At 44.0% G+C, this 27,731-nt stretch overlaps 1 protein-coding gene across 1 annotated transcript; it reads right to left on the reverse strand.

Moving 5' to 3' along the window:
• Positions 1-939: 939 nt before the first annotated feature.
• On the reverse strand, positions 940-26,994 carry LOC105692798 (T-box transcription factor TBX20-like). Its single transcript, XM_020856258.2, has 6 exons — positions 25,704-26,994; positions 16,807-17,062; positions 12,522-12,795; positions 11,999-12,163; positions 1,993-2,069; positions 940-1,624 (listed from the first exon to the last, which is right to left on the reverse strand). Exons 1-6 carry the CDS (start codon positions 26,119-26,121, stop codon positions 1,030-1,032), a joined length of 1,785 nt encoding a protein of 594 aa, XP_020711917.2. The 5' UTR covers positions 26,122-26,994; the 3' UTR covers positions 940-1,029.
• Between the last annotated feature and the right edge of the window lie 737 nt (positions 26,995-27,731).

Here is a 27,731-nt window from a genome sequence, read left to right on the forward strand (position 1 = left end):
TGTAAATATTTCATTGTAAAAACAGTGCAAAATACATCCTCGCTACTCCTACCTTATTATTTTCCAGGAATGTTTGGTTTATCACACGGTCGATGTAAAAATTTTTATTTGGTTTTTGGTTTTTTTCTATCAGTTCATTTTTTATTTTCTTCCTTCATTATGCGTGAATCGGTATATTTTAGCGTATGCGCAGAAATCGAGAGTTTCACCATCTCTTTTATATTCTGACTTATTATGAATCGGTATATTTCATCGAGATACGGATTGAATATTTTTTTGGTACAGCATCTCAGGAGATCCTGGAAATTTATATAACCTGTTCCATAAATCTCTGTAACAATGCGCCTGATTTCATTTAGAAATAATTTCTCCTGATCTTTCGTCGTAGACGTCGAGGACCCGAAATTCTTCATTTCAGCCATCGCGGATCTTTCTTTTTTTTTTTTTTTATCGAGCGCTGTTACGTGTTCGTTTATTCGCGTCGAGGAGATATAATTTACATTATTTAAACAATATCAATAAAAAGCGGTTATATAGAACATAAATAACAATAACAATAATTGATGTGATACGAAATATACAGCTTATGATACATTAGCGGAGGCGGACAAACCTGTCGATATTATGTACAAATAGTACTGGATGATAAACTTCTCATCATACCGTCTAAAAAAGAAATTAAAAAAAAAAAAACTGCGGTTTTTCGAGAAAATGTATCGTCATTGGCGATTCGATTTCACCGATTTATGTATAAGTAACTAACAGAACATTTATAACCTGGCGTAATTTTATACCGCGTTACAATAATGAGTTATTTACATGAATATCACCGTGGTGTACAGATCAGAACATGGAGAAAAAAATGAAAAGGGAAAAAGAAAAAATGAAAACGAAAATGAAAATAAAATACATAATCCGGAAATGGGAAGTAGGTAGCGGTTGTTTTTTTGTTTTTTTTGTTTTTTTTCTTACCGCCGATCAAGGAATCGCAGAAGGACCGTACAACTGTGAATATATTGCGTGCCGGGACTACGAAGGTGAGAGATCCTGTGCCTCGCGGCAGAGACTGTCGGTCGGAGAGGGCGTGGCCCTCCTGGAAGGCGAAGGGGAAGGTGCGGAGGAGGAAATTCCTACGGGATTTGCGGCCGAGGTGTGATACGGGGAAAATCGGTGGTGCGCCAGGGCGAGGGCCGAAGGATAAAGCGGTCGGGGAGCTGCGGGTCCGCCGGATACTTGCTGCTGGGCGTTCGATGCCGCAGCTTGTAATTGTTGTTGTTGGTGGTGATGCGCCGCGGCAAAAAGAGTAGAGCCGATCGACGATGCCCACCAAAGTTGGCCGAGCTGTTGCTGCTGTTGTTGTTGCTGCTGCTGCTGCTGCTGCTGATGGTGACTCGAAGAAGCGGCGCCGGAATACATCAATGCGGGGTTAACGAGGGGCGCGTAAGGCCCAACTGCGGTGGCTGCCGCCGCCCGAAGAAAAAGTTGGGAACGAGCGGCCAAGAGAGCCTTCTCTTCGAGACTCAGATTGCTCGCCGTGCCGGCCTGAAGTTGTTCCATTTCGTAGGACAAGCGAAGCGGCGAACGCAGATATTGCTGCTCGGCGAGCATCGATTCCATAGTTTCTCTGAAAATCGACAAAGATACGACGTTATTGCTGAGGATTAGGAACTGCGTAGGGCTGAGGTGCGGTATCCTCCCCCGATTTGATATTCGTCGATTTTGCGTTCGAAACGCAAACTTTAGAAAAGTGGTCGCGGTTCGCGGCAAGCGATAAAGTTTTCTTGGAAATAGCGGAGCAACCGATTCGACACTTTGGTCAGGGGCGGTGCGCGATAATTCGACCGATGTCAATTGGTCGGAAATTACAGTTGCGTTGCATTTGAACGAGAAGGTGGTCGGCAAAGTGGATAATTAAGGCTGTACTAAATCGCCCTCGTAAAGCGTCTTAATCGCGAGGGCAGCGAGAATTATTGGACGGCTGATAATACCCACCTCTCGAATTCGGTCAGACGAGAAGAATCCCTGAAACCCTTGGCGAAGGGATTACTGTCGATCTTCAACTTTGTTATCTGGAATCAGAAAAGGCGCAAAGTTCATTAAAACGAAAGTCGATTACACTGCACGAATATCGATAGATATTACACGATAATCGTAGGTGCACGGGGAAAAAGGATTTATTGGACCGAATGCACGGATTTTTAGTAATAATTTTACGTAGTTGAGGTTTAATTTATTGTCAGTCAGACGAAATATTGGCGATTTACATCAAAGATGTGAGTCATGGAATCAACAGTTTTAGTATGTCCAGTTGAATCAATCGATCAAGTCGAATCGAACTTGAGATGCATTCAAGTCAATAGAAATTTAGTTGCTTATACTATCTCAATAGTTCGTAATAATAGTTCGGACTGCTACCATATCATGGGTCCGTCTGATCGATATTCAAGTTTAAGCAACAATTTTTTTTTTTTTTTTCAACTAAATTATTTACTCAAATTAAGAAAAGATCCATATCGCCGTATTTGGGTTTGACAACCAACTAAATCATCCGCCCCGTCAAATCCATTTCGTTGGTGAATTCCGATTTTCAAAATATGTGAGCCGGATATCCATGTATAATTATGAAACGAGAAACACGTACAAATGTATTTTCGAGTGGAATCGCGGTCTACGTTTGAGAAACTTTTACGACCAGCTTACACCGTTCCATGAAATTAATCATGAAATTTCGATTTGTACACGAGCGCGGACCGACGTCACATTTTCCGAAGTTATCCACAGAGAATATCGTCCGAAGGATCGGCAGTCGTACGTTTACGGCCTACAGGCGAAGCGAAAGGGGCGCACGATGACGTTTGAGATATTAGAGGAGGCTCCTTAGCTTCTTACCGCCGGCGAAGTCTCTGCACCCTCGTAGAATCGAGTCACGCTTATCCTTCTGCAGTATAATAGTCAGAAGAGGGCCACGCGCGTCCGAGTGCCGAACGGTGTTACAGGGACGACGACGAGGCGACGCTCGCTCGCGACCTGGACCCAATTCAACTTCGGTCGACGAATTTACCGCCAAAGAGGGAGTTTTACAACGAATCCGACGCCGATCTGTATTAGGGAGGTTCTCAATCGTTTTCGAAATTAGACCGTTGAAAATTTTCAATAGATCCACGTAATCCGAGGACTTTTTTTTTTTCCCCCATCGAATGACGATCTTCAAAAAACTTGTACGACGGATTTGAAATAAGAGTCGTCTTTGGGAAACGTTGCCGAACTTTGAAGCAGTATTGCAGTATTGGAAACTTCGAACGTTTCGAAGAATGATCAGACGCGTCATCCTCCGGTGACAAAGAATCGGAAGTTCAGGTGAATATTTGAGGCAACTACTTCGCTATTTCGACGAAGTCTTTCGAAAATATCTGCAGCGTTTAGAGCGCCGCGACGTACGTATCGAAGTGTCACATCGTCACGATAAGCGAGCGCGAACTTTAAGGTTGTTCAATTTACAACCTCCGCAGTTTCTTTAATCGCTCCCGTCGCTGCACCCGTTATACCGTACGGAAAGTATCGCGAACGGTTTGCGGATATATGTATAGGTGAAAAAAAGCTCTTCACCAAATTGGTTTATTTAAACGTTGTCAAACCCCGTGAAGTACCCGGGGCGTCAAGGGTTCGAGGAAAGGATCGGCGCGGGGGGGAGGAGAACGAGACGAAGAGAGAAATACGGAGGCGATGCTCGCGAGCCTCCAAGGGTATACGTATACGTGTATAGTGTGGCGAAGTGAACGAGTGGGTGGTCCAATTAGACTGGGTGTTCGCGCGGCGTACCAGCCACCACGTGCAGCCCCGGCGTTCGTTCGACCGGGTAGCGCGTGGGGAGGGCGAAAGCGAAGCCTTAGCCCGTAGGGTAATAAGACTCTTTCGTCCGGGTCCTCTTCTGGGCTGGGTAACGATTCCGCTGACATCATTAGCCAAACATCTGGACCGCTTCCCATGCCGCTGCCGAGTCGACACTTTACGATTTTGCATTTCCACGCTAATTTTGAGCACAGGAAACAACGATATCCGAAATGCTAATTCGAGGATAACGGGGGATCAACCGACGCGAACGATCCGTACCACCCCACGACGATATCGATCGATCGACTCCCGCCCTCCGCCATTTTACGGTTTGGGTACACACCTGGAAGTCAGAAATTTTTCATCGATCGGATTGAACCGTGACATTCGTACGCGGCATTGCGACAACGTTGAATTGCGGTAAGCTGCGCTTTTGGGAAACCCAATTCATTGGCGCGATTAATTTTTTTTTTTCACGACGACACATTTGTGTATATATGATTTTACAACGACACATATCGTTTCCTCACCTTGTCTAATTCACGTCACCACGAAATTTCACGAATTCCACAATTTTCAAAGTCACTTTTTCAAAGTCTCCGCGTGCTTTTTCCGCGGATTGCTTCGATGAAACTTAGAGTTACATTCTCCAAAGATTTTCGTTTCATTCCAGAATTCGAAGCATTTTTTAAAAAAAGAGTTGAGATTTTTTTTTATCGAAAACCTCGACAATACTGCGATTCCTGTTTTTCCCCAGTCATATGTCAGCTTAGCATGCATAGAATCGTGTAATATATCTGCCTAGAGTTTTTACCGGTTCCCAGCGTAAAATCAATGGGAAATTTGAGGTCCGATCGACGATTGTTGCTTTACGGGCAATTAGTGGGTCGAGAATCGCTCTCTCCCATGGAATCCAGTGTGGAAATTTAGGTGCACCGGTGGTCGACCGACGAAAGAAATTAGAAAGGATAATCGACCAACAATGTTTCGTGAATGATTTTTATTCAGACTCGCCATGGATAGTTACCCGTACCCGGTTCTACCTATACACCGGTGTATCTATTTCCGACGGTGTACCGTTAACGTACACGTGTAATCGCCCATTAATTACCGGCATCAACTTCTAGTTACGACGACGCTAATAAATGGAGAACATCACGGGACGGATCGCCACCGTGTGCCGCATCGCACAGGACAATATAATTCCCCCATGTCCGTTCGTCGCGATCGAACCCGCGCGCCACGTTATAGGCAAATATAGAGGCGATGGAACACCTCTCCTTTCAAACGACCGACATGTTTCTCGATTCATTCTCGAATCGACGAGTAGAACGAATCCAAATTTTCACCAAACAAATGCGAATAATCGCACCCTTGTGGCGACGAGTTTTTTATCGAGTGAATTTTTGCTGCTCCAGAAGGGCCTCAGTTTCGAAATTCGTGCCCATAGTTACGATTGGCATGTGTTGAGGTTCCAATTTCCGTAGACGGTGGGGCCAAAAAAGAGAAGAAAATAATTCTCGAAGGCGAATAAGAGTTGGCAAACTCTTTCGCTCGTAGAATTTATAGACGGAAGACTTTTCTTTGAAGTTCTGAAATTTGGGAAAATTCCCAATTCGAGAACGGACGTGAAATTTTCGGTGAATCCGAAAAAACTTCTTTGTTCCTCGTCGTTCCAAGTGAGAAAGTTGGCCGCCGATGGGACCCAACTTTTATTTCCGACTCGAAAATTCGTCGCCCATACGCAGTATTTCGTACCACTTGTAACATACGCGTGTAGCGTAAAGCAAACAGCGCTAATTATGATATAGCCAAGTTAACGGCGTACGCACAGGAATATAGGCTTGGCGCGGACGACGATAATTCAACATATTAGTTATATTACCACCTCTACTCCTCGGTTCGGCGCGGGGCAGAAAATTACGTTGTAACCCACCGGAGCGAGCTATGGAGTTTCGTCCGAACTTTCGCGTCAAGTGTATCTCGTATGGGATATCGTATACTTTGGAAGGCGGTGCGGGTCTCTTCTATTTTAAGATTTAATAGAGATACACTCATTGAAGAGTGCGTTGCGTTTCGTTTCGTTTCGTTTCGTTCGGTAAAGTCGTCGTATTACAGTCTCGGAGATCACCGCGTGCAGCGGCACCGCGTCTCCCTCGCTCGCTAGTACGTACGTGAGTCATTATGAGAGTATATCTCGGCTCGCGGTGACCGCGTCCTCCGACTCTACGCGTACCACCGCCCGATACCTACCGAGCAAAAGGAGACGACCGACTCCGTGCCGCTGACGTCGTCGCCGTGTGTGGCTTCGGGCCGCTGTCTCATTTGAGCCCGATTATTTATGTTTTCTTTCGCTCAGTCGCCGACGGCGACGCCTGCAGCCACTAAAACCATCGCCTCCTCCTTTGACCCCCACCCACGCGCCCCGTGCCGTCGAAAAAAACCCGAGCGCGGGGGGGGGCGCGGAAAAGAAGAAAATTTGCCCGCCTTATCGTAACGCCGGCTAATTATACATCGCCGACTTGTTTGAGTGCCGCCGGACGATGTACGCGCATCCCGTCTTTCCGACCCTCGACGTTCGGAATCAACCCCCTCCTGCGATTTTCCATTTCACTCGAGCGCGTCGAAAACCGATGCGGATGGCGATTATTTGGCGGATAAGCGATACTCGCGACCCCGTCAAATTTGGTTGTACGATTTTTTTCCAACTTATTTTGTTCGACGATCCGCGTTCACGCTCGGTAATAGATTGAACTCATTTTTCAAAACACCTTCGCGCGGGGTTATATGTCACCGATTTTAATGAACTGGGTAACGAATGAGACCCGTACTAATAGCGAGTTTTAACTCTAGCGGCAAGATCTTAACGAGGCGCACCCTGTATTTTGACTGTTACATGTGGTGGAAATTGTAAAAAAAAAAATACAAAATACAAAATTTCCAACGATATATACCCAACATATTTACATGCTCACCCGTCGTGCTGCAGGTTCTTTTTACTTCCGGGGTAAAAATGCGGAAGTTCGCTCCGAAAAAAATAGGAAAAAAAAAATGTTACGATATAAATGAGTATAACGAGGCGCGACGTGTACGTCTTTTAAAAGTTTTCCAACATCGTGTGTGCGAGCTCGTTTTTTTTTTTTTTTTTTTTTGAAGCCCACCATTCAATATTCCGCGTGAATCGATTTCGACGCGGTTTTATTTAATTTTATGTTCAAGGGTCGGCGATTTCTCTAGGAAATTTCCAATCGACATTTTCGGTTGAAACGTCGATTCGTCGCGCGAGTTTTTCGTAATAGTCGCGACGCGATACGTGAGTGTGAATTTTTACTTCCCAAACTCGCGTCTCGACTGCGACTCTTCTGTCTTTTCGTTATTTTATACCCGTAACTCTTGGGATCCATAGAAGAGGTGTATAAATAACTTGACGAGAAAAACAAGTCGTTATACGACGTCTGCACGGTGCAGCGTCTACCTATAAAAAATACTTATGTATAACGTCGCATCTATTGTCGATTGAATTATAAGAGAAAAAAAAAAAAAAAAACAACGACGACGTACGAAAATGGTAAGGTATTCACATGTGATCAGATACGGCACCTACTTTCTGCAGCTGGAAAATATAACGACAGAAAAGTCTCGCGGATCGGAAATAATTTGCTTTTCATTTCAGCTCGTGTACGTATCTTTTTTGCGATATGAGGCATTACCTGCCGAATCGCCCAGCCAGCTGTGACACCATTTTGTTATTTCTCACCGCTCGTGTTTTCCTCGCTTTTGATGAAGTACTCGTCGCAGAAGTCTCGAAAAACGAACAATAATTATTGGCGAATATCGTGGAAGAAAATGTCGTTTTTTTTACCAACGGTAAAATTATTAATCCGCGAGATTCTTCCGAACACAGAAATGAACGGTATCGATTGAAAGAAGGGTCGCAATAAAATTGACGTTCCGTTAAACGAACTTTTTTCAAATGACATCACACGGTACGCGGATGGCGCGGTGTAAAAACTGTTCGATATCTCCGAGTACGGATTCGTATATTTTAAGCACCGCTGCCGACACCGCGAGAAGCGAAGAAGAAGAAACGCACCCTACGTATACGTATATTTTTGATACATGAACTCCGGTTTTACAGAAATTCGTAGATGGCGGCGTACAACGCACCCGTCGCCCGCACTGATGACAGGGTGTCTTAAGAATGGTTTAAAGCGAGTCGAATAAAAAAGAATCGGATGAAGAGAAAAGAACGAGAGAAAGAGAGAGAGAAACGGGGTGCGCGGGGGTAAGGGGGTTGCAGCAGTTAAGTTATGAATTATGACATGCGAGGGAGCGAGAGAGAGAGAGAGAGAAAGAAAGAAAGAGAGAGAGAGAGAGCAGCTGAAGAGATGCGAAACGCTCGTAGGGTCATTACGAAAACTAAAGTCATAGAAGGAAGTGCAAAAAATGAAACGACTTTTGGTGATGGTTCGCGTAGCAGGGCGCCCAGGGTACGAGGCGCGTCCGTCGCTCTTTCGGTCTACGGGAAGTTCCTCGGTGACGCGCTCGCCGCGGTGCTGCTGGGACAAAAAAATCCTGTTAAACGGGACGACGAGGGCGAAACGTCGCAACGACCCAGCGGGGGGAGATACCCAACCACTGAAAAGAAGTTTAAGTAACTCCCGGGAGCTATGGCTCTGAGACAGACGACGAAATATATTATGAACGCTCACGATGAACCCCTTCAAAAAACTAACGCGACGCGTCTGAATGTGTCGGGACGTCGGAAAGTTGATGGATGCCGAAAAGTACACGTCAACTCTCCACGACCGGCATAAATGTGATATCGTATCAAACTTCGTGTATATTTTACATCGTACGTTAGCGGGATGCTGAATAACAGATGTCGGATCCTCGGTCGTCGGATGTAATTTATTTTTTATTTTCATCTCTTTTTTATTTTTTTCCTTTTTTTTTTGCTATTCGTTCCTTACTTCTGGCGGGGAAAGTCCACTTCTCTTTTATCTTCGGGGCATTAATAATTATTGCATACAGTTTCGCTGAAATGTGTATAAATCTTTTCATAAATTCAGGATAAAATTTTTCCACGAGATCAACTCCACTTCTCCGAGAGTGAAGGTGTTGAGGAAACGATGGATATCGGAGTTTCGGGTCATGGGGTGAAAAATCACTGGAAAGTCAATCGATTTACCGTCACGTTAAAATAAATAATTGAAAAATCTCATTCCGGTAGATTCGAGTCGCGCTAATATAATATGCGATGAAAATTAACCTTTCGGTCGTCACTCGTTGAAAATAATGACAAGTATCGTGTGCATACGTAAATTGTTTCGGAAATACCGTAGGATTGTAGAGCAAAATTTTCTCAATGTTCCTGTAATAGCTGTCGCGCGGCATCGGACGGCGACTAAGGACCCTAAAATAATAGCGGCGGCATCGGACGTGTGTCGGTGAGACACGTGGGATTCTTTGGGAAGATTGAAGGTAGAAAACAAAAAAAAGCCAAGAGCTGAGAAAAAAGGAGAAGGGGGGGGGGGGGGGGGGGGAAAGCCTTTGTCGACGAATACGACAGGGACGATAACGAGAGTTTTGAAATACCTTCGAGGCGATTCAACACGCGGTAGAAAATAAACGACGTAGGTACGCGCGACAGCACGAGAGTGTCAAGAGAACGAGAAGTAGCGTCGCCGTTATACGTATTATATTCGGATGTGGTGCAGGAGCGCGGCATCGCGCGGTTGGACGAAAACTGGCCGGAGGTAATTGCCGGAGAGATCTCTTCACACCTCATCATCTTCATCAACGGTTAGGCGGGGCGCGTCGCAGCAGTCATCGTCGTATATACAGCATGGGGACGCGACCTGGACCACCCGCTCGAACACGCGCCGCTCCGCGTACGCGAGCTCTTCTAAGCCGGTAGGCTTACACGTACCGAGTTACGTCACATCCCTCCGCACCGATTCGGGAACGTGAAAAGAGAAGCGGAAAGAGAGAAAACGAAGCAAAAGGAGGAGGATCGCGCGGAAAACAAGAACGGCGCGAGGAATTTCCAGCGGCGGCACATCGCGGCCACGCGGTTACAACGGAGAAAGGAGAACCAACCGTCCGGCGGGGCGTCACGCAGATGCCGCGAGCGCATCGGGTCCATTCGTCTATTGTCACCTCTCGAGATCACAGATCCGTGCTGGTAAACTAAATTCCATGGATTTTCTGTCGGCCGCGGGTATATCGCGCGCGCGCGCGCGCGCGGACAGCGAACGGGGAGGTCTTCAGCGGTATGTAGAAGCGCGTAGCGTCTCCGCAGCGGTATTATACGACAGGGAGGAAGCGCCGCGACGACCGGGGAATGCCGGCGACGTCGGCGACCCGGACCACACGCGCGCACGCCTCTAAACGACGCTCGTGAAATACGATAATGCAGATCCGGACACCTTCCGCGAACCTTGAAGTTATGTAGCCTTACACCCCAGCTGCTCCACCCCGCTCGATATCGCGCACCCCCCCCCCCCCCCCCCCCCCCCCCCGCCCCCCTTAACTACGTTACACGTCCGATGTTACAACCCCTTATTCAACCCCCAAAATCGCCGAGTTCGTCTTCCGACATCCGAAATTCCAATAATCGAGGCGGATTCTTTCGCTTTTGCGTTGATTTCGATCGATTTTCGGATTCTCTGATCGATAAATTTTCCGATCGACGCGAAAATTATGTTCATACGGTTGGTGAAGAACCTGATTATGTCGAACGTTTGAAACGTTAAAAGTTGCGAGCTCCGGCGCAGGAAGATCCAAGTTTCCTTTTGTCTTTTTTTTTTTTTTTTTTTTCACGGTGTCTCGTTTCTCTCGCGAGATAAGAAGAAACCATTCGCTCCGTGTGTTATACGCGTACGGACGGGGGTCTACCACAGGTCCAGCAGTTTCGTGTACATAATAAACTTATTCGTGTTACACATAACCATGAGCGACCGTCAGCGAGCGTTTAAAATGTTTCGCCGCTTTGATGTTTGTGGTTTGGAAGTTTGAAATCCGTCGGGAAAAATTATACGAATTTGTTTACGAAAAGGTATACGGGCCTCGCGGAGCGGATAGTCACGAGGTTCGTCCGCGTACCGAGAACATAAACCAGCAGTCAAAACACCCTCGTAGAAACATAATTTAATTGTCAGCAGAGTCGCGGAGTAGCTCTAACTCATACGCGGATAGAGAAATAATCTCCGCCGCCGTTGGACGAACTGTCAAAAATTTACAACCGGTGCAGCTTCTGGAAAGAGAAAAAAAAAACAAAAAAAAAAAAAAAAACGCGGTACGCAACGTATACGTGTTTTCTCGTCGTTTGGGTAACGCGCATCCCAACCATCGATGTAATATTCTGAAAGCGATTCGCGCAAACTCCGAGAAGAATAGGTCCATTCGGTGAAAGAAAGAAGGAATTCCTTTTTAAAATCGTATTTTATGTTTTGGAAAGAAAAATTCCAAATACCTACAACCGGAGACGTGGCATGTTGGTATTTTTCACCCCGCACCGTCGCATCGTATAATTTATCACTCCGCGTGTTTACGCTACCGTATATACTAGAAGTTGTTGGTACGTGTGTAGATCTTTGCTAGGAATAATCTCCATTTTAAACTATGAGGAACCGTTGGACGGCGCATTAAGACTGACAAATGAACCTTCTGTATTCGAAGAAAACTTGAGTAAGTAGGTTGGCAGGTATTAACTATTATAGCCACTTTTAATCCGGGCGTCTAACGTTGTACACGTGGTCATCGCCGCACTCGCCTTTCTTCCTGTTAATTATTCAGCGATCGTTTTCAAATCAGGTTCACGTTGAACGCTTTTGTCCCGCTCACCTCATCGCCGTCAATTGAGGTTGGATCGCGTATACGAAACTTTGGGGGCGGGCTGCGGGTTACACTAGTTCCTCGGACAACGCGCGTTGCACGCGCAACGGGATTTTTCTAATTATTTTTCGATATTCTCCTCCACGCGTTTCCACGAGTTACGCCCATCCGGTTCTCGAGCCGCGTTATTAATTATTTCATATTTATTTATACTTCTTACGCCCGCGGTAAACTCGATTCAACAATTGACGAGTATTATACGACTGATGTGAGCCGCGAGGTGTGCGACGAAGTATTTTCTTAGGGATAAAAAATGATTGATACTCACCAGTTGATTTTGATAGGCGGTGACAGCTGTGAAAATGGCCTCGGGGAAGACGAACGTTTTATAGGGCTCCTGTTCGAGGTCCAAAATGGGCCCTCCGGCACCGGAATCCGGACGAATCACCAGGTGGATACGGGGCTGATATTTGTGCATCGAATTCAACACCAGCTGTAATCGGAATTTCGAACGATTAATTCGCTTCGACCAAAAAAATACGATGTCAAGTGCGGATTCCTAGAGAATAATTTTTCGAGATCGGAAATTGCAATAGCTTCCTGGTTATTCCTCTCGAGGATATTCGCCCATTGATCGAATTTCATAACAGCTCGTACTTGCGTATCGAATTTGAAATACTCGTATTTTCTCTCGATTAAAAAATAAAATGATCTCGAAAACTCCCGTCAATGAATAACCCCGATCACCGGATGTTACACCGAGAGAATATTCGATATTCATCGGCGATCAGATCGGCGAAACCGGAAGCTAGAGGAGCTCCGTGGATCAGGGTATAATGAGTGACACTCACGTGCCCAAGTTTGTCCAAATCGTTGTTGGTGAGTTTGACCTTCTCGAAGGAGACGACCTGCTTGCGCAGCTGTTCCCCGGTGAAGGGCGAGTCCGGATGAAGGTAGAGGCGTGCCGGCGCCGGTGGATCTGCCTTCCCGGCGACGAGCCAAGAGCTCCTGTGGTAGGCGTATCGGTACCTCTTGTTGTCCACTGGTACGATGTCCATCAGCACCGCGTATCGACCCTCCGCCCTCAGCCCGCTGAAGGACACGCGACAGGTCGGGAACATCCGCCTACGACGGGACAGGTCAGAAATTACAAAAATTTATACGTTTTCGTTCGTCGTGCGCAGAGATTGCGGAAATTCATCACTCGAGGGATGCCTGATGTCGTTAGAAATTTCACCCCCGAGAGTCGAAACTCTCGGATTTTACGAACGCTGTCGAAAAAACAAAATTATTTTGCTCGTAAAAATTGTCTCTTATTATCCGATAGATTTCGCGAATCTCCATCTTCGAAGCTTCGTCTGAAACGATCACGTGATTATTGGATGAAAAAATGTACCAAATTTCATCGGGGTTTTTCGAAAGAGGAGGAAGCCACTCTCCCCGGTCACGATGAAACCGACTTCAGACGGCAGAGTGCGGGCAACTCTAGATTAATAATAATAGACGACCCTAATCTCGAGGAACGAAGTTGCACCCCGCCGCTTTTCACGCGACCTCTCAATCGCTTTCAAATTATATTGCCGCTCACTAAATTATTATAATAGCGTTATAACGCGTTATAAATTGTTATACATTGACTCCGATGAATCCATTAGTTATACGTACGACGTAGCTCAGGGCGACGGGGCGGCCGATCTACCGTGGACTCTCGTTCGAAGAACGTTCCACTGAGAAAACGGTCGTCGAACTACCGCGTTTTTGTTTTATTTTTTTTCTACAATCTTTAAAAAATCGGCGTATCCACAGGCCGTCGAGAAACGTGTTTAGCGATGCGTTATGGAAAAAGAAAGATGAACGGGAGAATATCGCACGAACGAGAAGATGGAGGGGAAAGAAAAAAATTGGTACGCGCGACGCAAGGTAATTATACATCGGATGGAGCGCCGCGCGTCTAATCGTCCGCAGCACCCTCGACGCGTTCCGCACGCCTGTAGAAAATATCGCGTCGATCATTTCGGGAGGGTTAAAAATTAGCGGAAGACCGCTACGCTGCGACTTTGAATATATATCCTCGCGCGCGTCGCGCGGTAATCGGATCTCTCCTACCCGTCGCGCGTCGCGACGCCGCATGCTCGTCGCTCCCTTCGTCCGTCAACTTGTAACGTGACTATAGGTATTACGTGAGTGCATGCTTCACCCGTATCATTTTTTTCGACACTTGTATGTATATCGAGGCGGTACGGTTTATTGTCTCGTACCGGCTGACGTCATTTTTTCGAACCTGATCTCGTCTCATTTTTGAAGTTAACAGGAATTTCGGACTTTTCGAAATTACTGAATCGTGCCGATTGCTGATTAGCTGAGAAGGGGTTGAAGTTTCAATTTTTCAAACATCTCAGTCAAGTAGTATGGTTTTTCAACTGAATCCAAAAATTGCCAAGATCATAGCCTTAGATTTCTCTCAAAATTGGAGCCGAACTTCGACATTTTTTTATTCGGGGCTTCTATGCAGGTATTCTTGAATATCTTGATCTCAGGAATCTGAATTTTACAAGCGAAGTTGATCTATCAACAAAATTGATCGAGTTATCGCCAATTATTTTCGTTGGGATATAACGATGAGAAAAACTTGACAAAAAGAAAAAAAAAAAAAAAAACTCCTGCCAGTAACTTTAAAAAAAGGCGAATGATTCGAATCGGTATCCACGATGTAAAATGGCGGAGTCTTCGAGTCGGAACATTCGCCGATCGATTTTTTCTTTCGCATTGTCGGAATCAAAGTACAGTAGCTTATATCGTTCGCTTTATATCCGATTGTGAGCTAAAAATATGATGCGTCGAAATCCGTGAGATAAAATTTTCGCTTCGGGTGGAGAAGAAATAATTTCACCGCTGGTCGCCGCTATCATTTTCTCCATTAAAATTTTCGCGAAGCTCATACGATATAAACGCTATGGAGAAATTGTGACGCCGTGAAGAAAATAAGATACAAGTATACATACACACCCGTATGATATATCTATATTAATATACATCCCGCCATTCCCAGCTCCCGGGGTTCCCACGTCGTACGCTGTGTAGAGAAAAAAAAAAAGTCGAAAATAAAACGACCCGCGCGGTTGCGGAGGTATACGTGTATATAGGAGGTGGTACACGCGTAGCGGAACATAGCGAGTCGTCGGCACCATCCCCCAACCCCCCCTTCCGCGCCTCAATTCATTAACAAAGGACGTTTTGATAAATAAAAGCATTACTCACGACCCTAACGCGAGCGGGATGAATGCATACCGTGAATGCAGTCGGAGCCACAGCTTTTACATTACAGGATAAGGAGGAGGATCGAGGACGACGCGACTTTGGTCTCGGGACGTTGGAAAAGAGGAGCTGCGGGAGTGGCTCGGAGTCGTTGGTGAGAAGGAGATAGGAGGGAGGAGGAAGGAGTCGGAGATAAGATCGGCGGGTGTCCCCGCGGTTCGGTGCTCGACCAGCGGGGGGCCCGACACGGTATTAATGTTCGCCTCCGACTATCTGCCGTGTGCAGCGGCGGCGGCTACAGCTACAGCGACAGCAGGAACGGGAAGATCGGCGAGATATTGGTGGAATCTTCGTATTACCGGTACACGACGACAAAAGCGATGTCGCAGGCCCGTTGCGACCGCATCTGAGCAGAAGAACGAATACTCGTGTACCGCGTTACTCGCGTGTTCGGCGGGGGTGAGTTTGCCTCCGAACCGTGGCCGCGCGTCTCTTGCGGTTGACCGCCAGTTGATCGCGGGACGTTGGTTCGTCATCGTCATCGTCATCACCGCCCCGTCGTCGTCGTCGTCGTCGTCGTCAGGCAGGCGGGCAGACGGGCAGGACGGCCGCAGGTGTACACATGAGATGCGGCGCGGGGACTCGAACGAGAAAACTAAATACATACACCCGAAGCGTTTTTACGACGACTTTAAATCCGCCATTGCTCAGCGGCCGCCCGTATTTTATACGTCTAAGTATCGCATGGTAATGAAATATATAACGCGTAACACGCGCAGGACCGCGACGAGTATGAACGCAAATCGACAAAGATACCCTTTGTTCATCTCTGCGTGTGTTTATTCGGTATTGAGAATTTATTTTCATCGTCGTTTTCTTTACAATTTTTCCGTAATTCTTTTATACTCTTTTTTTTTCCATTCGTTCCATCTCATTTGATTTTTTTGGTCGTTCGGTTCTTTTTTGTTCTTACCATCTCCGCATGTTTCGCTTTGTTTTCTCACGTAAGATATGTATTTACATATTATACACACGAAAGAAGAAAATTTTTATCTTCGGAGTAAGGATTTTTATTACACACGGCAAACGTATGTACATATGTACTGCCTACATTATACCTATCTACTCGCAGTTTGAAGAAATTCTCGCAGTTTTATAATTGGGCGAAAGAAGGAGAAAAAAACGAAAAAAAAATTTTCGTTAATAAAACTGAGAGGTATACCGCGGCTACGGCTATTACGGAATATTTGAATAGGTAATTATTTCATTATATTGAGAGGATAAAATTAGTAGCGCTGGTGGAATTGGAAATTGTGTGTGAACTGCACAACTGTTGCCGCGAACACGAGGTATTAATATTGTTACATACGTGGTACGCCGATTAGTATATTAGCATAGGTATATTATAGACACTCGTACAAGTGGAATAAGATTGTAAGACATTCGAAAGAATTATTACCCGCACAGTCAGTCGGTGTCCATCGCGAACCGTTTGAATTATATCGCGACGATATCATACGTCGGTCGTATGAAAGCGAAATATTTGTAATTATACGCAAAAGTATCTTCAGAGTCAATAATGCCATCTGCAATTGTTGCATTTTTTTCTATTTTCTCGATTCATCTAATTTCCAACAGCCGCAAAAGTTATTTCGGCAAAAAAAACGGAAAGAACTACGTGAAAGTTAATTAGAGAGATACCGAGTACCTATTTCACAGTATCGTAAACGATCGAATCGACGTACGGAATGTCGAAGGTATATACGTGTACGTGGCGACTCTCTCGCATTCGGTCGTAGAGATAGGGGAGGAGAGAAAACGAGATTTTTCCGGTGATGTATAGTGCATTAAAAAAGGGTAATATATTTCGGAGCTACGCACCGTCCCGTCTTGGTGATAATCATCTCTGTGCCGAGCTTGTTGAACTTGTCCCAGAGTTCCTTCGTCTCTAGGTGACATACGACGTGTCTCAGTTCCTCGCAATTGGATCGTTCCTGTAGCAGCGGATTGGTAGGAGACGCAGCCTTGCCACTGCTGCTCCCTGCGTCGTCGGTTTCCGGTTCCTCTTCCGTGTCAACCGCCGGATCGGAGGGAGGCGGTCTCACCCTCGCGACTCCCGAACCACCTGGTTCTCTTTCTGTAAAATTTCAAAAACATTCGCTTCTTCAGTTACGCAATCTTTCACCTTTTCATTTATATGTATTTTATTTTATTTTTTTTTGAAATTTTCCCTCTTTTTCTCTATTAGTTATCGAGACGATCGATATTCGTGGGAGCAACGACACCTCCGTCCCCGGTGAGACGAAGTTCAGCATTTTTCATATCATATATACAAGCTATGTAGATTCGGATCGAGTCCATGTTCGTGATATGCAGTGTCGCTTGGGTAAAAAATCTTAAAATTGAGACGTACGTTATATTATATTCTAGGGTGCATTGTTTGTCCGTCGGTATTTTATTTTCACCTCTCGTGTAGTGGCACAAAAAATTTCAACTGCGCTTGTAATGTTCTGTGCTGCATAAGTAGGTATAGATGTATGTACGCGTACGAGTAGACCGTCGGTACAGTGTCGAAGAAAATCGAAGAAAGAGAAACGCAAGAATAAAATTAAAAAAAAGGAAATAGAAAGAAATATCATTGTTACCTACACACACGTTCGAACGCAGTTGATGTACATTCAATCCTCGTCGAATAATAGTATAAAAACCGTATACGTGTATATATCACGTTTGAAATTGAGACATCAATATTTCCATTATATACCTTGCGATAATATATGATGATGTATGTAGTGATACGAGAACAAACGTCTCTCTTTAATTTATTTTTATTATTGGCATCTTTTTTTTTTCGCGTCTCCTCGGTCTATTTATGCGATAACTGCGTACGGTAAGACAATAAAGTACGGCAGAAAATAGATTTACGTTTTTTATTATTCGCCAGAGCGAAAACTGGAGGAGAGAAAAATAACAATTTCGTATATTCTGATTGACGAATTCTGCCGACTATCGATCAACGAAATATCATTAGGTTCGAAGAATAAATAATTTTCTCATTCAAAGAGAAATAAAAAAAATATCGAACAATTGGTGAGATTTTAAGAATCGCCGGTTAATTTTTGTCGAATGTCATTATCGAGAGTTTATCGCACACGGGGGGGAAATCGAATCGGTAGATTGTAAAATCGAAAGCTCATAAAATTCTAAATATAATGGCGCGCGTGAAAAGTGTTGATTGAACGTTCATCGTGCGATAAATAATGTGGTACTCGTTTGTGGATTAAAAAATCAATTGCCATTTTGAATATTTTATACGGGGAATGAAAAATATCCGCAATACATATGTATACTTATCGCAGGTTACATAATAAGTATACATGGTGAGTTTATGTTATTTATTACCTCTATACGTCTCGCGATAATATACGTGAGTTTCAAGTTAACTATCACGCGTATGGTTAATAATTAATCACGCGGATCATACTCATTATAACCGTACATCCTTATATGTATAACGTATAATATAATAGACCATATTATGCAAAGCGTATAGTTATATAGGCATGCGATAAATGAATAAATATAAACATACACGCCCGGATGATTGATTCGATTCGCACCGTAAAATAGATACCAACTATGCTGAATAAAAAAACGCTGAGAAAACGAGAGAAAAAAAAAAAATGAAAAACACATCCCGCATCCACCGTACCTACGTATGAAATTTTTCGCAGCAGCTGCGCCGGCCGTAATAAAAAAAATTGCCCACGTGTAACGCAGGTAACTTTTCCACTAATTTCGAGTCGTACGATAAAACGTATACCGAATTTATAGTTTAGAAATGTTTTCTAATGTGTATGAGTCGTGTGTACCTAGTAACTTTAACTGGATCTGTATCGCGTAAAGTCTTTGCAACGTTATACCAGCTATGACGCGGATTTAGAAACCAAAATGGCGATTGGTTTCCTTCGTGTTTAATAGAGCCGAATATGCGTAACCTGAAAGGTCCGCGGAGTAGACGGCGTACACCGCTGCAGATACAGCTGGACAGATGGAATTTCTCTCGAGAAATTTATTTTCAAACATCCCATTGCTTCCAAACAGATATCCCCCGTGGCTGCAGTCGAATGCAGAAACAATGGAACATTATTCTTGAACAAGGCGCCAATCCAGCGTAAAAATTTGCAAATATCTAGCCGTGCATATCAAACAAACAAACGAATATGTTTGCCGTTTCTTAATGGCGTCCTAATCGCTCCAACGTGGTCGAGAAAACACCCTTCTGTAATGACGTGTGTTTTGTCAATTTTGCCTTGGAAAAAAACTGCACATTTTTGCTGCAGTAGACTCGTGCACAGCCAATGGAAAGGAGCTTCGTCACGTGCGATATATGCTCGCATTATATTATCGCACGGAGGAGAGGAAGGAAATCTTTTGTAATACACCGAAACGAATCGAGAAAGGAACCTGCAGTCGCATACGCGCGTCATAATACAGCCTATACATTTGATACAGTCTGCACGATGAAATTTATTTAATAAAAATTATCCGAATTATGCGACGCCCGGTGTATGGCGTGAGAATTTTTTTTTTTTTTTTCGAATTCCCGCATACACATTTATGTGCATATTCGGTCAAAAATATGAAATAAAAAAAAAACAAACTTTTTCTTCTGATTTTCATTATCATAAGAAAGTGTACTTATACATCGGATGTGGGATATTCTATATGTATAATGTGTATGTTAGGAAACGCCTCCTCGTTATATCCATACACCACTTCCTTCCTAAACAAATTTTTATGTCTACGTATATGGTATGGTATAAATAATAATTTTAATGATATGAAAATGGTTTGTTATGGTGAAAAATTGAATAGCGAAGTCCGGCAAACTATAAATCATATTTAATATCGGATGCATTTGGTCGATTCGAAGGAAATTTCTTAATTTTCCAACGTTCGTTAACAAAAATACGTATTTCGAGTCATTGAAAAATTTCATTATATTTATTTCTATACTACAAGTCGCAAGCTCAAGCATTTTACGTTCTTACTTTACCGTGCTAGTTCTTTGTTTTGCTTTTCGCGACGCAGGTATAAGGTCAATCGACCCGAGTAAACAGAGTTAGACAGAGATGAATGTATACTACGCAATTATCGTTTGCTTCGGTATACTACGTATACTTCAGTTTCCCTTGTTTCACGCATAAATCTGAACACAACATCGGTGTATCTCGTACTTATTGTTAGTTATACCTACTCTGTGCGTACTCTTCAGTTCTCCGCAAGACCTGGAGCCGCGGGGTAGCTGGTGATTGTTACATGCGGGATATTACACGCGAAGTGATATATACATATACATATATTCCTTTCGCAGTTGCCACTGTACAGTGAGTGTCGATGTGCTATCGGCGGTAGGAAATTTCTTCGAGCATTCGTCAAACTGTACGCGGATGCGGTTCCGTTTGGGTGAGTTCTGTTTTGCATAGAAAATTAATTATACGCTGCAACGAACCACTGATCGTAAGTTTAAATGACCCTCGATACGCCGCGAATATTTTTCTCGTCTCCATCCGAGAACTGATTTGTTTTAGAATAAATAATTATCATATGCAGACCCCGTGAATTTTCAAATAATTTATCTGGTATATACGGTAAGTTACCTGTACGTGTGTGTGTGCGTGTGGTTACATATACGTAACATAGAATGGGTATTATACACATATCTATAATTGGCTTAATTAAGGCGTCCAAATTTACATGCCACTTAATGCCTCGTGACTTATACTAAATGCGAGCACGGGACAAGATTTATACGTCAAGGTAGAGCAAGTATTTAAAAATACTTCACTCATTATCGTCGGCCGTATATTAGGTATGTATATATGATACACGAATGCGCGTGTATTACCACGTGAAACGCTGTGCCGGGACGATAATGCCTATGAACATGATATTTCCGAGCTCCAACTGGATCACAATTTTTCGGAGCAAAGGTAAAAAAAGAATCTTCTCGGTAGCGTAATTTTGTAGAAATGTCATTTGAATTCCCGGATCGTTGGACGTAATATCGTTGATTATATAACAACGATATAACGACGAGTATACGGTAAGACGAAGCTCGCGCTAATTGTCATCGATTTTCTTTTCCCGTTCTTTTTTTCTTATCAATTTTCACAGACGAACGAATATTGCTCGTAATTTTCTGAAACCGTCATATAAACGTAACATAAACAATTGATTAATAGATTGCCGCATCTTGGGTGAATCATATATACTGCTAAATGAATGATAATTAAAACCGAACGACACGGTCGATCGGTGCAACCGGAATTACCTGTGTTCGCGTATGTCCTAGGTATATTTCCTACACACACGTATGCGACGCCTATGTGTGTACGATAATATATGCACGGACTTCATCCTCTCGAAGACGAGTAGCAGCGATATATTTATATATATTTATGTACATTATATTATATGTATTAAGTATATACATATATATGTAAAAGGGCTTAAATACGGGTAGACGCTGGTGAACGCCTGCAGCTATATATACGGACATAGTGGTAGTTTATATATATACATGTGTGCGTATAATAAATACGCATCACCGCGGAGCTAGGAGCTATCGTGAGATTAAGAACTAAATGGCATCTCAGTTTTTCGAGCTCTAAATTAAAAGTTTAAAGGCTTTCGGCCCTCCGATGTTATAACTGACCATCCAATGACTCAGTTATAGGCGAAGAGCACCGCGTGGCTATACCTGCTCGTGCCCCCGTACCGTACCTCGGCTATTACCTACCTGCACGACCACATACCTACACGCGCATATCGTATCTACAATATACCTAATTTTATGTACGAAAACCTATTTTATATTATACACATCTCCGCAATACCGTGTTTACAGCCACCTCACAATAAAGTTAAAGCTCGGCTACATTAGTTATATAAATATATACGGGGTGGACGATGTTGAATGTACTTTTCATTGACGAAAAAATTCAAAAAAGGTATACGGTTTGAAAAAAGAGAAATTTTTTATTTTTTCTTTTTTCTTTGTACAAACTATTAGAGATAAGGTTTGATGGAAAAAAACGTGAAAAATACTATCCCTTTCGAAATACCGCGAGATTTCTAAGGGTTGGCAAAGTTTTTGCCACACATAAACTATATGTAGATATATGCTCCTAATCGTTCGCGGGATCGTTACGACGAAGGTGCATTATTTTTGTGCAGTAAAATATCTCTAAGAGAATTTGGATAGCGGAGTTTTATCGCAGAACGCCGATGCCTTCAGGTACGATTGACAGGTCATAGAAAATGAAGGTGATAGGAGCTTCGTATGAACAAATGTTATTATAGAGTTGCAGGGCTTTATGGGCCCCGATTAGGACCCAACAACTCTACCGGAGCCCGGAGCCTCAGCCGCAGCTAGAGACCGGGCTAATAAATTAATGGTGGCTTTCCGTGTTGGTCCCCGCGTAAATTGTAATGTTTTGTAAACAAGGACCCAGTGGGCTTCCGATCCCGGAGGAGATAGGGCTCATTCCGACAGTAGTTAAGGCCGGCTGGTCGGTATTTGGTTGGCACCTACGGTGGCGCGGCGCACGGCAGTTGCAGCGCCAGGTCTTATTTCTCATTCCCATTTCTCGAGACTCTGGATGAATTTGTTTTTTTTTGTTTTCCTCTCTTTTTCGTTCTTTCTTTCTTTCTTTTTACTCTTCACTTTTTTCCTTACTTCGCCCAACAACCGATCAAGATCGTTTTATGGGGCCGCGCACCTGGCTCACCGCTAAACCAACACGTCGTATTTATATCGGAGGAGAATCGCGTCCAACGATTATGTTACGCTTATAGGTCAGATGGCAGGTACAGGGCCCTTGCGGTCAGCTATAGATGCATATACATTTATTATTTATTTCAGACCCAAGCTAGGTTATTGTTAAAGGGGACCATTAGGAGACGAAAGGACGTAACCCACGAGAAAATCGAAACATCCCGATCTCGTGTAACAGCGAAATGTGGTCGGTTGGATGTTTTTTTTTTCTCTCTATGATTTGGAACGTTGATGTGGGCCGCGCCTTTCCGGGATTTGAATTCTCGGAACATTCGAAGACGCGGTCGAATAATTTAGAGATTGATGTATATCGCACGTTATACGACGCTCCGATATGATATTATTGTTACCAAATTTGTTGTACACGTGAAACGCTGATTACATGTATAGGCAAAACTGATGATCTGCGTACAGCAGTTATACCCATATGGGTACGAATTCGATATGTGTAATATTTCGTGTCGATCAAAGATTATTCGCGGAGCCAGGTTATTAGGCTTGTGGCAACGGCGAAAATTATATAATATAATATGCAAAGGATATGTTGATAATTTACAGGTCGATCCGCAAGGTGTGTCTGACCACACATAAGGTGTCTCATTATTTCGGGATCTGATAGATATCGCCCGTACCTGGACGCGAATTACAATACGATAAAATACCGGATATCATACCGATACGTTGGTTACAAATTTCATTTTCCAAGATACTATTGTTTTTTAACATTAAATTACGACCAATCTAATATATATCATAATTTTTCAACGAGTCATATCAATCGTGATTCCGTGTTGTAGAATTGAGGAGAAACACTAGTGTATATACGGCGTATATATTTTACGTATATATATATACAATATAGATATACACGTATTCTTTATTCGTATACGTTGCACAAGTAGAATTTCCTTTGCTCCGAGCTCATCCACTGCACGTTGAAGTACATATTGTGCATTGCATATTTTACGATGCACTCATCACGCTAAAAGCGTGCTGTTTAACTGCACGCAATTTCTACTGCACCGGATTGTTATATAAACCAAATACAGAATTATCCGCCAAACGAATTATTTGCCGTGAGGTTAATCTTCTTGTTACATGTATATGCCCATCCGGATGCATTAAATATGTACAATTGAACCCGCCCAGGGTTATAAATTCATAAACTTTCCTTTTCATATGTAACTATCGGCTTTTCCTCTGCGATCAATTCGTCCTGCTGACGAGGCGATCGTCGTCCGATCGATCAATTTCTCATCGAGCTTGCGTTTCAGAATTTTATGGATAAAAGCAGGATGATCAATTTTTTCGAATTCTTCTTAAAATGCCGTATGCAAATTTCTAGATATATGTATATCCGATGATATGAGATTAAACACTTTGGCCACCCTTTATATATACGCGTATTTTTGGCGGGTATAAATCGCATGAGTTATTACGTAGCAGCTTTATGTATGCGAGCGATATGATATGGGTGTAATATATCTGCAAATATGCACGATTATCGTACAGGTGTGAGTGTACCGCGTATACGTTGCGCGGCTATAGCGTATACAGAGAGAAAACTTGTCGGATAATAATTCACCCCCTTTTACATTTTGGAGTTGTTTCTTCGCGATTTTTGTGGTTATACGTTTGACGTACATATTATATCGTCGTACGAGATAAGCATTTATTGCACCCTTTGGCATGTTAACTTGTACGTTCCAAACGCTTGTCGTAACAACTCGACGACAATAAAACGCACACGAGCGTTACGTCTGTCCGTGCTGCGGTTTCAATCGGGCGTAGCTCTTTTTTTTCACCATTCGTTTGATTTCGTTACTTTTTTTTCTGAAATTTTTCGTCTCATTCCACGTTCAACTGCACATTGAAAACCTCTGCAGTTGCGGTTTCGACGCGAAAATTTTCATCGATATATCAATGCGTATATTCGCATCAATATTTCGCGATAACCTTTGACGCTGTAACATAATCTACAGCGTAATGCATAATCGTATGTAACCAAAATTAGCGATGAGCATTTATTCGTTCGAGATTTGTAAAATCTCGTTGAAATTCAGCATATGAGACTCCCGTTGAAGGTCGCAATTAGGCCTGCAGCGCATTGCATATTTTCTGCAGCTATTTAATGCAGCTGCTGCGGTTACACGAAAGGGTTGAATTTTCGCAAAATGCCCTTTCAAAAAAACTCCTGCAAAATATATACATATACGAGTCGTGTACAAGTATGAATGAAGTTGATATACTTGGCGTAGAACTTTGCGACTGAATTAGAATCGCGCATACGTCGATTATCGCTTTTAATCTCTGTTCCAATTATCCTTGCGACGACGCGACGATTATGATACACATTACAATACGCATGGATAGCTGCTGGTACATGTAACGCGGTACGGGGCGTACCTACACATCATCATTTGCGATAAGATGAGAAAGCTATAGGCACTTTTATCCACGCTGATCGGTGAACGCGATATTCATTCACGTATTTGTGATACGTATAAAAAATCATCAGTTGTTACACGTATGAAAAAATTCAACTTCAATTATGTTCACACGTTGTGAAACGACCCCAACCGCGCTCGTACAGATCAATAATTTAGTAGATGGAAATCGCCGTCAAATATTTTTTAACGGAAAAACGTGTAGCATAAAGGGTTGCAATTGATCGGTCTCATGTGGAAGGAAAAAATTGTCGCGTCGCGGCTACTGCAGCCTCATAGTTATCGAGTGATAACTTCATTCCGGACAATGATTCCTCCTATAATGAATTGAGAAACAAGTGAAAAGTAAAAAATCTCGCAGTATAATTCAGCTGTTATGAGGCCGACGATTGTGATAATGATGGAAAGACTGTGTCGTCGTTTGTGTGAAATATATATATATAATATATATACGGGTAATAGTTATAGGGAAAGATGTGGCGCGTTACCATGCTGGTGCAATTTTCCACCGCCGACGGCTTGTTGCTGTGAATTTCTTCCGTGGTGATGTTGCTGTTGATTCCTGGAGTCCCTTCTCGCCATGATGGCCGCGATGCTGAAATCTGTAGCGCATGGTCTGTTCGAGTTGCAATTGTTATTGAGGTTATTCAATATTCCCGGAATGCTACTGTTGGGCGAAGGGCTTGAGCTGTCGTCGCCCTCGTCGCCCGATCTGTTGCACCTCGCCGCGATACCGGGGACAGCGGTAGTCGCCGTTGCCTCCGTACCTTGCATTTTCTCCTGCTGCAGGTGGAGGCGCGAGCAGGAGGATTCTTCTTCGGCGCCACCGCCCCGCGTATTCGTCCCTGTCGGAGCTGTCAGTCCGTGTCTCTTCCTACCGGCGAAAGTTCGCGACTCGAGCAACATTCCCTCCCTTATTTTTCAGCGCAGTAACCGCGACCGCTGCAGTTGATACAGCTTTTTATTTTTATTTTATTTTATTTTTTTCTCTTATCTTTCTTCTGGTAACTTCTTTTTGCTTCTCGTTCAACGATAATAATTATCCGTTCGATGTGGTATCACAACAATTTGGTTCTATTATATCAGCCTTGCAGTTGAAGCGTAATAACGCAGATATATCGAGTTCGAATATTTCTGACGATGCATCACTGGGCGAACTTGTTAGGACGCGGTACGAAATATTTTATAACCGTTTGCCGATGCTGATGCTGATCCCGATACTTCAGCTCAAGCACTTGGTCAAACATCACGCGTGTATTTTATCGCCTGTCCCACATAAAAAACCCCTGCGATGGTCTTTTGAACACTTCGAACTACGTACATTTATCTGCATCATTTGTCACGCACTGATGATTATTTCTATTATTCAGATCTTCTTATTCAAATGTATACCCGGGGAAAGATCACGAAGATCATCTAACAGTCATCTTAATATCGGTGCGGTACAATTTCGATAGAGACGATCTATCTGCACTCATTTGTCATTTTTTATCCGTGTACAAGTTCGAAATGTACACCTTCATTTTATGTTTCTTTTTCCGTCTCGATGAAGATTCTCTATTTATCGTTTGTCGTCAGAAAACGCGTAGTCTTTTTCTCTGTACCGGTTGCGTTTCAGTTACGTTTTCGTCACGTTCTTTTTTCCCGTTTATCGTATATAGATTTTCAGTCTAGGGGTTCGCCTCGCGTTCGGTAGTCTTACGTGGCTGAAAAATCGTGTCGGCGAAATGAAAAGCGCGCGCGGACGTGCGGACAGACGGTCCTCGTAACAGACCCAGTGCCTGGCAGACTGACCTCACTCGACAGGATGGTCGTTGGTTGGCTTCCCCCTACCCCTCGGTTGGTACGCCCCCCTCCCTCTTTCCGCAGGCTACCCCTCCTGATAGAACGAAACGACTCGCCAGCGACACTGCTTTGGGCGGAGCCTGTCCGGCCGGACAGACCACGCCCACTGCCCTCGGTGGCACCGCCCCCGAGGAAAATTGACTTCGCTTTTTAAGTCTGCGCGGAAAGTAAGCGCGACAGAGCCCCGGCTCGGGCCACCTCGATGTGTAAAGACGCCTTTAATCGTGTGCGTGTCGCATTGCCTCCTCGTAAGGATACGTGTGTCTGCGCCTGCGTGCGAGACGAGGTGGTAGCCCCGTGTGTAACGACGGAGAATCGCACTCCTACTCCCGATGTGTTTCTCTCTCTCCTACTCCTCTACTACTCGTCGTACGCGCCATCCGGCTACAGCAGCTGCCATTTTTTTCTTACTTGAGGGGGGCAATTGCTGACAGGGACCGCTTTCCCTACGCCGGGTGAGTACCAATTTATTGTTTTACGCTGTCGGACTTTAAAACGCCGCACCACACTGTGTACTTCGGGGGCGTCGGCGCCCCAGCTCCGACTTGGCGCTCCTGCAGCTCCCGGTTACAAGGTGGGAGGGGTCCCAACCCACCCAGCGAACGAGACGCCACCCGGTCAGGACACCCCACTGTTCCGAGGGGGAGAGGAACGATGGGTGGATATATACG

Source organism: Athalia rosae, chromosome 1, assembly GCF_917208135.1.
Source record: "Athalia rosae chromosome 1, iyAthRosa1.1, whole genome shotgun sequence".
Taxonomy (NCBI): domain Eukaryota; kingdom Metazoa; phylum Arthropoda; class Insecta; order Hymenoptera; family Athaliidae; genus Athalia; species Athalia rosae.

What these genes read in the sequence shown, in the direction of transcription:
- LOC105692798 (XM_020856258.2), bottom strand. Translation starts at nt 26,121, where the DNA reads ATGTTGCTCGAGTCGCGAACTTTCGCCGGTAGGAAGAGACACGGACTG. An exon ending in TGGAAAATTGCACCAGCATG is followed by an intron (nt 17,063 to 25,703) that starts GTAACGCGCCAC and finishes GAAATTTTACAG; the next exon opens with AAAGAGAACCAGGTGGTTCG. An exon ending in CGTCTGACCGAATTCGAGAG is followed by an intron (nt 1,625 to 1,992) that starts GTGGGTATTATC and finishes GTCGATTTTCAG; the next exon opens with AGAAACTATGGAATCGATGC.